Source organism: Silurus aristotelis (genome assembly GCF_946808225.1).
Source record: "Silurus aristotelis genome assembly, chromosome: 23".
Lineage (NCBI taxonomy): Eukaryota > Metazoa > Chordata > Actinopteri > Siluriformes > Siluridae > Silurus > Silurus aristotelis.
In genome coordinates this window covers 5498686-5514056 of record NC_139596.1, presented here as the reverse complement: position 1 = coordinate 5514056, position 15371 = coordinate 5498686, and the positions used below count along the sequence as shown (strand labels likewise).

At 36.4% G+C, this 15371-nt stretch overlaps 1 protein-coding gene across 2 annotated transcripts in view; it reads right to left on the bottom strand.

Moving 5' to 3' along the window:
* The window catches only part of cfap77 (cilia and flagella associated protein 77), a 15107-nt gene extending 11349 nt beyond the window's left edge, over positions 1–3758 (bottom strand). The window contains exons 1-2 of one of the 2 annotated variants that reach the window (XM_083526737.1): positions 3556–3758; positions 3346–3421 (exon numbers count right to left, since the gene is read on the bottom strand). In XM_083526737.1, the coding sequence (XP_083382863.1) occupies positions 3346–3421; positions 3556–3629 (150 nt within the window). In that variant the 5' untranslated portion in view covers positions 3630–3758. The remainder of the gene's footprint in view (positions 1–3345; positions 3422–3555) is intronic. The other variant, XM_083526738.1, reaches the window with a different exon arrangement.
* Positions 3759–15371: the final 11613 nt, after the last annotated feature.

Sequence of the window (15371 nt, the reverse complement as noted above, 5' to 3'; positions counted from 1 at the left end):
ATGCAGCAAATATGCGTATGTAATGCATAATGTTTGTCAATAACTTTCACTGGTTGAGAAAATAACTATAAGAAATGTTATGGAATTAGGCCTATATGTATATACGTGCTTGATGGCATTTCTAAAAATAGACGGAAAGAAAAGGTAAATCTAAAATTACATGAACATCACACCCCTAGTTGTTGGTAAGTTGGTAAATCACAATGATATATGCTTGTACCTTTAATTACTTCCTCATTACTCTGATTCATCAGGTACACACTCATTATGTCTCCGAAGCAATGTGATGTGTACGCTCCTGCACTCCCTCAGCTATGATAGACTACACATGGGCAATGGTCACTTTATGCAGCTCATTTGCATGGGGTTATTTATTACGTGAGCACTTTATGGTTTATGCATTTGGCTTTGTGCTTATGTATCTGTGTCGCTGGGTTTGCACTTACTCAGGGCCCAGCTGGATACCATTAATAATGAACCGGTGCATCGCTGCAGCATCTTTATGAAAGATGAAATAGTTTGGCCTAAGAGTTAGTGAGCTTGTGAACCTAAAAACATTCCTGATGTGCTCTGCATTTATAAGATATGCAGTATTTTTTAGTTGCCCTTAATATAAGTTCAACTTGATTATGTCTAAGAAAGCTTCATGTCACATTGAGAAACCTGATAGAATTTCTTGCTTTTTGCAGGCTGTGTATGATGTATGCTGGATTTGTGTTCTGATCGATGCGGTACATTTTGTTTAAGTACTGTATAGATGTAATACACAAATCGTCTTCTTTCTCCTGACACATGATACAAAGAACATTGTATTTAAGCTAATGCTAATGAGTATGAATAGGTGGCTGCGAATTAGACCCAGCAGGTCCCATTCAAGTCACTGGGAACAACAGAAGCCCCAAATCTTCCCCCCTGGCCTCTCATTTACTGGCCATCAGGGAACGCAGGCATGAAAATGGGATGTATTGGCCATGCCTCATCAAAAGGGAATTAAGTGGGGAAGAGAAGAGAAGAGAAGAGAAGAGAAGAGAAGAGAAGAGAAGAGAAGAGAAGAGAAGAGAAGAGAAGAGAAGAGAAGAGAAGAGAAGAGAAGAGAAGAGAATAGAAGTTTTTGTTCAGCACCATTTTATCAACAAATAAAATGCGCTTGCTTAGACATAAAGACAAAGCTCTGGTCTAGACACACATGCTACTCCATACAACTTCCAAGTCCAATCCATCTCTTGTGCACCCAGAGAACCATTAGCACTGATGTATATTACTGTGATATATGCCTCCTTTCCCAGTGGGACAGCCATACATCAAAACTGCCTAAAGCACACAAAACTTCACTTATGATAAACCGCTCTTTTCCACTGTACCAGGAATCCCACAGCAGCTATGTAAAACACAACATTCTCTTACAGTATTGACCTGTCACAATACATACTATTTTTGGATCGAAATATTTTGCTACCAGACAGCATGGGCCAGCGTCTTTTTTTCACCAAATAATTTTCATTTGATCAAGCATTCTAATATTACATATTAATAAAGATAGTAAAGTTATAGTAATGTTTCCTCATTGCTAATATTTTTTTTATGTTTTACAGTTCTTACATGTGAGACATGTGAAATTTGGCAATTTTATTGGGTAAATTAAGCCAAATGAATTCTAATTAGGTTTTGCTCACCATGGTTGCTCGTTACTAAGAATATATAGTAAAAAAAAAACATACCATTGTGTTGTACATGAACAAGAGAACAAAATTTCATATTCAGCCAAATAAATTGTAAACTCTTTTTCTATTTCTTTTTGCACACAACATTCTGTATTCTCTAAAGTCGATGCATAAAATGTAATTTTATTTATATAGCACTTTAAACAGTGGACACTGTCACAAAACTGACACCCTTGATGTTGTTTGGATCATTTTCCACCATTACTTGAATCTAACAGTATCTGTGCTTCTTTCTAATCAACTATGTATAGATTCCTCTATAAGATCAGTTTTTTGTCGAGTAATGAAGAAGTTCCCGCAACCTTTAACCGGAGCGAATCTGCTGTTGGGATCCAACCTCTATCACAAAACACATATAGTCTTTGGAGGTCTGATGGTGAATGCTCTTACTACACCTCGAAACCAAGCCACAAGAGAGAAGAAACAGAGAAACATCAGGCAATGCCAAAATGACAAAAGCCTTAATCCTCACAGATGACTGCTCTATTGTTCCGGAGCAAGGCCAAAAGCTGTAGCTAAAACGGCTCACAATTGAAACGAACGAGAAATCCTTGATCTTGTGGGACTATAGCAACACGCACACGGTTCATTATCATAGTCATTTAAATACAGTAATCCTATTTTCTGCATCAGTCAGAAGGGGCATATCAAATAACCCTGGAGAACGGTGAGAGGCAGAGGAGGGGTGCAACCAGGCAAAGACCAGAATGGCTGGAGGAGTGTAAAAGGATGGAAAGGAGGTGGGTGGGGTGTGAGGTTCTTTTTGGCCATGTCAGGACTTTATGTTTAAGTAATGCTTATAACGAATGGAGAAATGAGGGATTAAATTGGCTTGTTTCATCCTCCCTTCTGCTCCACTGGAAGAGTTGATGAAGAATCAATGAAGGCTATGCAATGAGATGCAGCAGTATATAAAAAAGGTTATAAGAAAAATGGAGCTAAAAAAAAGGTGAATCATTGAATTCATAGAGGTGCACAGTGTTTTTAAGTTAAGGAAAACAAGTAGATTGCACTTGGCCTCTCAGTCTGCATGAATTTGAGAACCATTTGGAGACACTACAAGTACAAGGTTTGTGGATACTTGACCATGAGATTCATATGTGCTTTTTGAACATCCCATTCCACACTTAGTCTCTATTTGGTTTTATAGAACCTCCACTCTTCTGGGAAGATGTTTCACTTGATTTTGGAGATTTGTACTTGTACCATAAGGACGTAGGTAAAACCATGTACTGATGTAGATGAGGTGAGGAGGCCTGGGATGCAGTCAACATTCACATTCATCACAAAGGTGTTCAGTAGGGTTGAGGTCAGAGCTCTATAGAGCTCACATTGTGCACAGGGGCTTTGTAATTCTAGAACAGGAGAAACTCTTCTAGTTTAAGTGAACGGAAAAGAGTTTGAGGGAAAAGAACATATGGCTGGAAAAATCTGATTTTCCGTTCAGTTTGTCCTTCTATGTAGAGTATTTTAAGGCGCGTGATTTGAGGAAATATACTGCCATCTGCTGCTTGTATTATAGAAATGTATTTCTAAAGGCAGATGGATTTTTATCTGAAATAAATAAATCTATATTGTATATATTATTAATCGCAGAAGCGTGGAGTAAATGATAAACACGTACCTTTAATAAAAGAGGATTGTTGGCCATTGAGTCTCTGAAAACTCCAATATGTACAGAATCCATATCCAACTTCCTGCTAGGAGATTTTGATTGCAAAATAAATAAATAAATAAATAAATAAATAAATAAATAACAAATGTTGCAAAGTTTTTAGTTTGAAATAATTATCTCTAGGTAAAGTTACTCAGCATGTAGTTAACACTAAGTTACCTGGTCGGGCTGGTGGTGAACCCGGGAGACGTGCAGTAATCACTTATTTTATTACTTTCTGGAGATAAAACCATATCTTCGATACAGTTTGTATCTATTGTTTTAGTTGTAATTTTTCAGGAATAAATAAGAAAGTAATTTAAATTGTAAATAGTCGGAAAAGGAAACCTGCAACTCGCCCCACAGGCTTTTCGCGTCCTTTCCCCGTTGTCATGGAGACGTGACGCATGATGTATGACGTATGAAGGTGGTGGTGTTTTTTTATTTTTTTATTAAAAGAATAAAAACAAAAAATTCTAATAAAACAATAATTGACTTTTGGATGGCCACAAATATTGAATAGCTATAGAGTGAATTCAGATATTTTATGGGTTTTTGAATCTGAAGTCTATGGTAAAAATTACATAACATTCTAAAGAACCATCATTAAAACAATTTTAATCACTTTTTTGTACTTTGAAAAACATTTTTATTTTAGACTTTTTACTAGATTCATCTTCTGTGACACATTAAAAACCTTATTTATTAAGAGCATACGTGAAAAATTGATCAGCAAGACATTGTAACATGGCAAAGTAAAATAAATTCTTATTAAGAGGTGGGTCAATGTTTACAATGTTTATTATTTATGTTTAGTAAAAGTAAAAATCGCAAAAAAACATAATTAACAATGTTTCCAATATCAGTCTCTAAAATGAAATTAACTCACTACATACATTCTCTGCATATTCAGTTTCAGGCTTAACAGCATATATTTCCCTGTCCAGCATTAATTTTCATTTCTTCTAAAAGGTTTATTATAGATGTAATTATTTATATATAAACCATAAACATAGGTGTTTAATAAACTCAGTCATGCATCATTTTTTCCTTCACTTTTCATCTCCTTGTATTTTAAGTTCTTCCCGATAAACACTGGATTTTGTATCTAATTAATGGTTATTTTCTAGTTGCTTTGATTTACTTTTGAAGAAATCAAGCAAGGATTGACAAGCACAGGCATCAGACTTACAAACACATGTCACACATATACATATATACATGCATTCAATATGTGAACAAAAGTATTGGGACACCTGACTGTTACACCAACAGGTGCTGTAATGACATCGCATTCTAAATACACACATTACTAATACAATACTAATTCTGAGCTTGGAACTATAACAGCTTCCTCTCTGCTGGGAAAGCTTCCCACAACATTTTGGATTGTACCCGGTTAAATTTCTTCACATATATACAGAAAAAAAATTGTGAGGTCAGACATGGCTGGGCGAGACGGCCTGGCTTGCATGATGTATGACGTATGAAGGTGTTCCATTCGAGTTCATACTAATGTTGTTTTAATGGGCTTGAGGCCAAGGTTTAGTGTGAGCCACCCAAATTGTTCCACACCAAACTCAGCCAAACATTACTTAATAGAACTTTCTTTGTACACTGGGGCACAGTTCTGATAATATAGACAAAGCTCTTTCCCAAACGTTTTTTAAAATGTTTCAATTCCAGACCGGCACAGGATTACTGATACCTCAGAAGCATGTTTGACCTGGAAAGAGAGAGAGAGAGAGTGAGAGTAGAGGGGGTGACAGGGAGAGAGAGAGAAACTACATAATAGTTAAGAACACTGTGTGTTAAAGTTTGTATCACAGTATGGTTGGGAATGGGACCTGCGCACAACACCACACCATCATCAACAAACCTGAGTGAACATACAAGAGTGGTGAGCTTAGAGCGTCCAAACATACCAGTTCACCAAAACATTTTATAATCATGGTTCCTTTCAGATCTGTTCCCTCATCTAAACAAACTTATTCACAAAAGGCTTGATTAAACAAATATTTTTTCTCAACTTGAACAATAAAACTGTATCTGAGTCCCAAACACTAATTGAAAGACTCTGTGGTGCTTTGCATGATAAAGCTCTGCAGTCTTCACTATTTGAGGTACCAACAAATAGTCTGCAACTGAAGTTATTTAATAATTATTATGAGATGTGATGGGGAGTCAATGTAAAGCAAATAAGCCATGGGTGATGAGGTCAAATCTTATGATGAAGCTGCTAAACAACTACTACATTTGGTTTAAAGAACATCATGGTGAGGAAGGCCAGAAACTTTACCTTTTTTGTCAAACTCACACCCATCATCTTACTATGAGGCTCATAATAGGCACATGATGAGCCTCTATGAGGCACATCTAGACCATCTCACTGACCCTGCTGTAGAAACAAGCCTCCCACCCATCCACACCATGTTCTACAGAGGGAATATCAAGCACATCTGTATCTGTACTTTCAACTTCTTACATTTTTAAAAGAGGCTTGTTACTTTAATTTTAAATGATTTGTAAAATTCTAAATATTTTTTCTTCTCATTGCGTGCATCAGCCCATCAAGCTGTTTCTTGTCATTGCGTGACTTTTTTCAGGCTACCACTGGTATATTATTTTCTGGCTCTCACAGACGTGGCTAGCATATAAAGTTAACAATGAGCAAAGCAGAAGGCATAAAGAAGTTTGGGGTTAACAAGGATAAGACAGAGGGAGTCAGTGATGTAAACACTGTAAACAGAGACATTCCTGATCACCTGATCATCATCTTTTCTCTGATTGTTTTTTATATGGTGGTTATTCAATCAGGATTCATTCATTAGATAACAAAATCTGAAATTCTTTTGTATGAATATATTAATATGATGTGAGTACACTTTTGCAATCTCTAAAGGTTACAACTAGTGAGTTAATTTAATTGGAGGGATAGCCAACATCACTCTTTTTAAGACTATCACATCCTGCTGCATCCAAAAGCACAGACCAAACTCTCCTAGACCATCATAATTGCAAAGCATGCAGATAGACATAGAGGCCCCATCATATCTGGGTCATGACCCAGTACAGGACACTATTATCTGTCTATAACTGTGATAGATTCCTTCCAGATCTGCTGTTCCAGTTTAAAATACTATGTCATGGTGAGAAAGACCAAACAATATACCTGGCAATGTGCTCAGGGATGTGCAGACCAGCTGACAGATTTTCTCACTAACATTTTTAAATCTCTCTATACAGTCCACCAGTAATGATACAAATCATTTGTCACCCATTATATTAGCAGAAGTCAATGACATCACTGTCTCCAAGACAAACTTCATGTTTCCACATGGTTAGGGAATCCCCCAATGCATCTAGCACAGGGGAAACACAAAGGGCATGCCGAAGAGCATCCAGGTAATGACCAAGTATAGGAGATCGTTGCCTGCTTGTAACAGCATACCTTCTGTTGAGATCTGCTGAACAAATTGGTTTAAAGACCCAGCTAGAAATCTTTTAATCTGAAAATGTTATTATAACATTACCAGGCAGTAATGTAATGTTTTAGTGATGTTTTTAGCTGGTAGTTTAATTTTTGTTCCCCACATGTTCTTTAAAAAGGCAAGATAACATTCTTTAAAAACAAGTACTGTTACTTTGATGAGATATTACTTAAGTACAAGTAAAGTTACCGGTCTAAAAATCTATTTAAGTAAAACTAAACGTAGTTTGTTTAAAAATGACTCAGAGTCAAATGTTACTTCTTTTAACAGAGTGTGGGGGAGTTCTAATGTAGCCCAAACAGGACGAAGGGGATATAAATCTTAATTGCAGGAACACCTTTTCAAGTTAAAGTGCAATAATAATAAATAAATAAATAAAATAAAATAAAACACTACAGTCTAATGTAAGTTATGTGCTTTCTCAGCAAAAAAAAACCAAACTCCTGTTATAATGTCATTTATGATAGTGAGAGAAATCAGAAATGCAGATTCAGTATTTGGAAAACACTTTGACTGGATGCTGCAGCCTCAACAAATATACAGTAACCACACGTTAAAACACTGCTATATAAAAAACTGCCACATTCTGACAGTAACATGCTGTTATTTCATTAAAACTGTCAAATACCATAAAAAAACAATAAATTCTAAATAATTTTGTTGTTTTTGAGAAAGTATAAACAGTATACAGTATACTGTGAATTAACAGCGTTAAGAGTCGACACTTAGAGCGTCTAAAATCACACCCTACACCAGGGGGTCACCAACCTTTATGAAACTGAGAGCTACTTCTTGGGTACCGATTAATGTGAAGGGCTACCAGTTTGATACACACCGTTTTCAGTTTGATCTGAAATAACACATTTCCTCAATTTACTTTTAATTATATGTTATTATTCATAATTAATGATATTCATCTATGTGAAGACACTGATCATGTTAATGATTTCTCATAATAATTACAGCTATTTTTTGAAAAGGCCCGCGGGCACCACGATGGTGATCCCTGCCCTACACCCTCGTTTACTATTCCCTACATTAGTTTAATAGTATAGTTCACTTGACAGAGTGAATGAATACAAAAAAAGTGAATTCAGACACTGATAAACACCAGCTGTTAACAAGCAGAATCACTGAATGAAAGAACAGGAAACAAAGCTAACATACAGCCACAGCCTTAGAGAAATCAACTGAATTAAAACAGGATGATTAAACAACTCCAAAAACAGCATTACCACCTTCACTTATTACAGTTTTACTTTATTTCTGTCATTTATCTACAAAGCATTCTTTGAGACTTAACAAAGGTTTATATTTGAGTTAAAAAAAATTAGTTTGACCTCACCATTTTGGAGATCAGTGTTTGCTTTAGTTGGGCTTTTGACCTGGACTTTTGTTTGCAAAGTCAATTTGTTATGATAAGAAAAGTCAAGAGAAATAATTGTAATTAATTGTATTGTTTCTGTCTCTCTCAGGGCTGTCAACTGATTTTAATATTTATTGTAATTTGTATTGTTAATTGTATAATTGTCATGAGTTAACCTGCAGTTAATTACAAATGATATGCTTATGATATAATAATTGTAAATAATGTAATTATATGTATATCTAAAATACATGATTCATTTCAAATTAATCACATTTTAATATGTTCCTTCCTCCTAAATGTACATTAGAATACTACTTTTTTTTTTTTTTATAATTCGCAATGCAAAATTTTCCCATAGGAAATAATGTAAACTCAAAAAATATTTTTAATTGAATTTTGTGTACAAAAAAATTTTGGTAATGTATCTGAAACAAAAAACACTGATTAGTACACAATATAAAGTAAAAATAAAACAAATGATCCTGCATTTTACTTTTGAAAAGTGTCATGGCTGGTGTGAGGGGATGAGAAGGAGAGAAGGATGAGGAGGAGGAGGAGGAGGAGGAGGAGAAGAGTTATTGCTTGGAAGGTGAATCTCCTTCAATGAGAACATGTGGTCACAATACTATGGTAAACAGTCCATTAGCCTGAATGCTGCCTGTATAGGTGATACACGCCGAATGAGGACAATGAAGCTGACATGAACCTCCATTGTTTCACGCAGCGAAAGAAAAAGAACCATAGACGCTAAATGTTATTACTATTTTTGTAATTTGCTTTTTTTGATGTTGTGACTTTTCAGTAGACTTTTTCGAGATGTTCAGAGTTGATCTGTTTATTTTTTTATTCTCACCAATGTTGAAACTCATACACTGATTGTTGATGTCTGTGTGTTTGATAGTTAAATAGTAAAATCATTGTGCATGTATGATTGTTTCAGTTAATATTTTCAGCTAATGGTGGATTTCACATAACAAACTGCATCTGATCCCAGTTTCTTTCAGCTGTTGTTACTATAAAAGCTGTTCTTAATAAACATATAAGATCACTTATATGTCCACTCTACAGAGTGTTGAAGTAACACTGAAGCATTGATGAAGTTAATGAGATATTGAAGTGACTAATTAATTGAGAATTAAGCTAGTGTTAATATTTCTTTTTATAAATTTTATTTATTATATATTTATTTTACGGATAGCCTGTTTTTAGCCACAGATCCTCATACTGTTTCGAGCCCACTGACTGGCACAAGTTTAAGAAAGATATAACCAGTGATGAATCTACAAATTTGGAGGAATACTCACCATCAATTACATAATTTTCTCCAAGACCATCACTTGGAAAAAGATGGCACAAATGACACTTTCCTACACAATTAGAGAAGGAGAGCAATTACATGGGGAGAGAAACAACTAGCACATCAACCTGCAAGTACAAGACAACATCTGCTTGTAAAAACAATGCCTTATTTCTAGATCTGCTGAACATCTTCTACATTTGGTTTAAAGAACTACATCATGGTGAGGCTGACTAGAACTCTATACCTGGTTGAGTGCTCAGAGGGCATATAAATATGAAGTTGTTGGCATTGTGCATCACCCAACACACATTTCTTGCTTCAGCTGTCTATCAAAAAGTACCAAACGTTTCAGGCCCTGAAGAGTTATTGTTCTTTAATAAAAAGGAGAATCTCCTTTTTATTATTTGTTGCAGTAGCAGTGGTTAATTTTAAGCCTATTTAGCTCCCTTTTAAGGTTCCCTGGTGGTCTAGTGGTTATGATGCGGCGCTCTCACCGCTGCGGCCCGGGTTCAACCCCCGGTCAGGGAACCAACCCCAGCCACTCTTAGTGCCGGTCCCAAGCCCGGCTAAATGGGGAGGGTTACGTTAGGAAGGGCATCCAGCATAATAACATGTGCCAAAATCAAACATGCGGATCATGAATACGGATGATCCACTGTGTGTTCACCCCTAATGGGAGAAGCCGAAAGAAAAGTTCCCTTTTATAAGGAGGTTAAATATTGAGTGAGATCAGTGAGTAGATTAGCTCATGATGGATTTGACATCACAAACATGAAGCCAACTGCATCTGAAATTTTCTTTCTTTAAAAGCTGTTCTTAATAAACATTTGAGAGCACTTATATGTCCACACTACAGAGTGTTAAAGTAACACTGAAGCAGTGATGACGTTAATGAGATAATGAAGTGACTAATGAAATGAGGATTAAGATTTAGTGATGATTTAGATGATGAACCATCAGAAACACTTAAGGACATAGAAACAAGAGCAGAGAAACACAATTTATAGCCAAAGAAGACATCAAATGAAAATTAAACACATTAAATCTCTCAAAACCTCAGCAAGAAATAGTCTACTTCACAGAGCTTACTTAATATTTAATCTCATAAATGTGTGAAATATTAATAATACAATTGCACTACTACAACAATAAATTTTAAAATGGTCCTGGGAACATTGTACGTATACAAAGGTTTTGCTCTATGGCAGAACTAAAACACACACAACAGCAACAGTCAGCATATGAATGTCAACATTGATGACAATAAAAAGTTTTGAGAAAATAAAAAAAATCAACCCTGAACATCATAAAAATCAACATCAAAAACATACAAAAACAAAACAAAAAGAGTCTCCCACTCATCCTCAACATGTTTTAGAAAGGGACTATCAATAGCACCTGTGCCGCTGCATCACTGTATGATTCTAAAAATGTGATGTTTATATTGCATGACTTTGCAGTTGATAATGCAAACAGCTGAAAACTCGTGTGTACCTTTTTTTTTTTTGCCAATTTAAATGAGAATATGTATCATATTTTATATTATAATTTGCTTCATATTCCAGCTGTCTGGTAAAAGATCCTTCACACCTAAAGCAGGCTGTAATTTCAACAAAAAATCTCAGCAGAAGGTGTCACTGTCACAAGCAGGTGATGCTCTGAACAGCGTTTAGCCCTTAACAACAAATGTGGTAAACTTCAACTGCTCGCAAAAGCAATACCATCCAGATCTGCTTAACATCTCTTTTAGTTAAAAAAAACTATTTCCTGGTGAGGAAGACCAGACACTTGAGCTGGCTGAGAGCTCAGAGGATGTGCAGACAAGATACATGTTCTCACTGACATCCTCAAAACCTTCCCATGTAGCCCCATTGTTCCAACACGCTGCAAGAACACCACATTGCCCCCTACATCCAGTGGTGTTTCACTGACATCACTTCAGTCTGCTACATTGATTTGGGACTAGATGTTGCATCTGATCACCATCACTGTACCACAACATCGTTTATCTGTAATAAATGGACATTCGGTGCAAGCCAGATGTGGATGGGTTCCCTCGTGTGTCTGGTTCCTTTCAAGGTTTCTTCCTTATGCCATCTCGGGAAGTTTTTTCTTGCCGCAGTTGCCTCCGGCTTGTTCATCAGAGACACTAAACACTGTGTGTGTTTATGTTCGATCGTTAAATTGTACAATCATTGTGTAAGATAAGTGAGTTAGAGTAGCTCATGATGGATGTGACCTCACAAACATGTAGCCAACTGCAGCTGATCCCAGTTTCTTTCAGATTTTCTTTCTATAAAAGCTGTTCTTAATAAACATTTAAGAGCACTTATATGTCCACACTACAGAATCTGAAGGGCAAAGTAACAAGAACCCTACCACAAAAATAAAACTACCTGCTAAAAACATTACTAAAACATTACTTTACTGCCTCGTATTGTTATCGTAACATTTTTAAAATAAAAGATTTCTAGCTGGGGGGAACTACATCAACTACATTAACTACATTCCCATAAGTCCTCATTCTGCATCTGCACACTGCACCTTACCTTCTCATAATCATTGGTATTGTTTTTGGTATGTTATACCTCTATTACATGTACTTTTTACTTCCTTTTTTGCACATCAAAAAATATGTGCAATATTTTTTTGTAAATAGTGCCGTATCATTATATAATATATTATCTTATATCTTCTAATACCTCTTTTTTTTCATATTTTTTGTATTTGATACTTATAGACCCTGCTGACCATCTCACTAACACTGCTAAACAAAAAAGCCTCCCAGTCCTCCACATCCTCACCATGTTCTAGAAAGGGACTATTAAAGGCCTCATGTGCAGCTGTATGACTGTATGGTGTTGGAAATGTGGTAGTTGGCATTGTTATCCAACATTCTGCAGGGACGCCACCACCATTACCATTGTCTGATTACCAAAGAAGTCCAATGTCCTGCCTCTACAAATACTGTCCTGTCTTACTCACACCCATCATCTTGTTACATAAGGCTTGTAATAGGCACATCTAGACCCTGCTGGAAAAAAGCACCACCCACTCATCCTCACCATGGTCTGGCGAGGGACTATCAAAGGAATCCTGTTCAGCTGCATAACTGCTTGGCTTTAGAAGAGTAAAGTACAAGAATCAGTCACTCCAAGGGTTGTCTGTCCTTGTACCTGATTCTGAAGTTTTTTGAGAAAAAATATCTGGTCCCATTGTTTCTCCATTTTTGTGATCTTCAATATATGTGTGAAGTTGGTGATATTTTACTTCACCCCACACACACAAGTTTTCAGGCTCTCATGATTAGGGTATACAGTGACAGGCGGTCAGGGCCAGCAAAGCCTTCTCTGCAGGCTAAACACTATCAGAAACACTGACCTACATTTACAACCTAAATTCTAATATTTGTTTCATGAAATTGTATTAATTTATTCCCAACAGTTTATTCTCAATCATTTCTCTTGACTGCACTGCTTCCAGTACGTGTATGTGGATGTTAGATTTTTTGTCCATTCAGATTTCAGCCTCGTGCTGCCATGTCAATCTAATCTGCCCAGGGCCTGCAAAGTCAATACTGCTGGACTTTTTAACCATAGAGAATATTAGCAATGGGTCTGTTTCTTTAACCAATCAGACTTCATATTCGCCTCACAGGGCAGCTAGCTGGCCCAGAAAAGTGTCAGCATTTTTCCATACTTTGATTGGTTGATCAGAAGAAAACTGGTACTGTGAAAACTGTGAAACCATCAGAAAAGCAATGCATGTGGCAGCAAATACAAGACATCACCTGTTTGCAAAAGCAATACCTACCATCCAGATCTGCTGAACATCTAGTTTTAGTTTAAATAACTATATCATGGTGAGGAAGACCAGACCTGGCTGAGTGCACAGAGGATGTGCAGGCAAGAGAAATGTTCCAACATGCTGCAAGGACACCACATTGCTACCTACATCAAGTGGTGATTAACAGTTATAACCAGAAGCACATACCAATCTCTCTTCCAACAGCAGAAGAGCAAAGTACACTCATGTGAGAGAATCCCTCAGCACATCAAAGACATTTAGAAGATGCTCAAATTCAGGACATCTTGGTCAGTTTGTGATAGTAATAACTTCTGCTAAACAACTCCTACGTTTGGTTTAAAGAACTATGTCATGATGAGGGAGACCAGAAAATATACCCGGGAAAGTGTTCAAGGGATACAAATATTCTCACTGACATCTTTATAATCTCTCTATGCAGCTTCGTTATTGCACACATGCTGCAAGGCCACTACCATCGCCCCTTGCCAAAAAAGTCTGCAGTGTTCTGCTTTAACAAAACTTAAACTCACACCCATCATCTTGCTAAACAAGGATTGTAATATTCACATCTATACCCATAAATGTATCAAAAACATTCTGCACAGCTGCTTCATTTCATACTTTTTGAATTGTGATGATTTGGTTTCCATGACCCTGTAGTGGCTCCTGAAGACAGCTGAAAAAAAAAAACATCTGTTTTTTTTCCCCTCTCCATTTACACCACATTCTGTATCCACTAAACTGCCAGCATCATGGATAACCACACTCTTCCACACTCACCCCTGCCTTCTGGCAAAAGGTAAAACATTTAGGCTATCATGACCAGAGTGTAGCAGTTTCTTCCTACGAGTCATCAGACTTCCCAATACATAGAGACTGGTCTCTGTCTCATACACACAATGAACACCATTTACATTTTCTCCCCCCAATTTTGCCCACATATGGCTGGAAAGGTTGTGTCCCAGTACTTTTATTCATATACTGTACATACTCCACTGTTTACCAAGTGGTTAATTTTAACGTTCATATTCCACATGAACGTGGAATTCCCAGTCAGCGCGGTTCATAAACTCGCATTGATTAAGTCCCTATTTACATAGACATTCTGCTATGTTCTACTATGAACTACTCTGAATGTTTCCCAACCCCATATTTAAATTTTTTTATTTGTACATTATGTAGGATGAAGGATTTAATAAAAGTGTTGTCCAGTCATGATTACCTTTTATGTTTATTTGCAATGAGATGTATGAACCACTAGATGTCAGTGGTGTACGTTTATGAGGTATTTCTCGGTCTGGGATGTTTTTTAGTGCTAGTTTTTGTTTGTTTGTTTATTCTTTGAGTTGTTTATTAATCCGCCAATTAAAAATAATAAAATTAAACCCTTTAATTGTTTTAACGCAAACATATAGAAATGCAAATAAAAATGTAAAAATTTACCCAAATAATTTCTTCTCAAGAAAAAAATACTAATAATGGAGCCGGTTCTATCCAGCACACTGTGGCATTTAAGGTTTGCACACCATTTGTAAACTGGGTCAGAACTGGCCCATATGCAAACAAACATTTCTAATGCATGGGCAAAATTTTGATTTAGGGCAAAAGTGGCTCATCTCTACTGTACGTCATACCATTCCTGAGGCAGAACCTCATTAAGGCTGAGTTGCGACTTTGTTCTACTTGCAGGAGCCAGATATAGATGATTTCATCAGATGAGTGTATCTATAGCTAAATATCACTCTCCTTATGTGGACCAGATTAAGGTATCTGTTTGATTATGTAAGAAAAGAACATTTTGCACAATTCAATATTCTCTACTGTATTATCACTTAGTTTTATAGCAAGAAGTGTTCAACTCTAGTCATACAAACAGGGTGAGTGTGCCACGGTTTAGGGATGTCCTACTCTAAAACACATTGAATTTTTAAAAGTTGAGTTTTTTTATTGAGTTTCATCAGGCGCCTGATAGTGAGAGAATTACAGAACAGATCTGTACTCCAGCATTTTAGGAGGCCAAAATCTGACA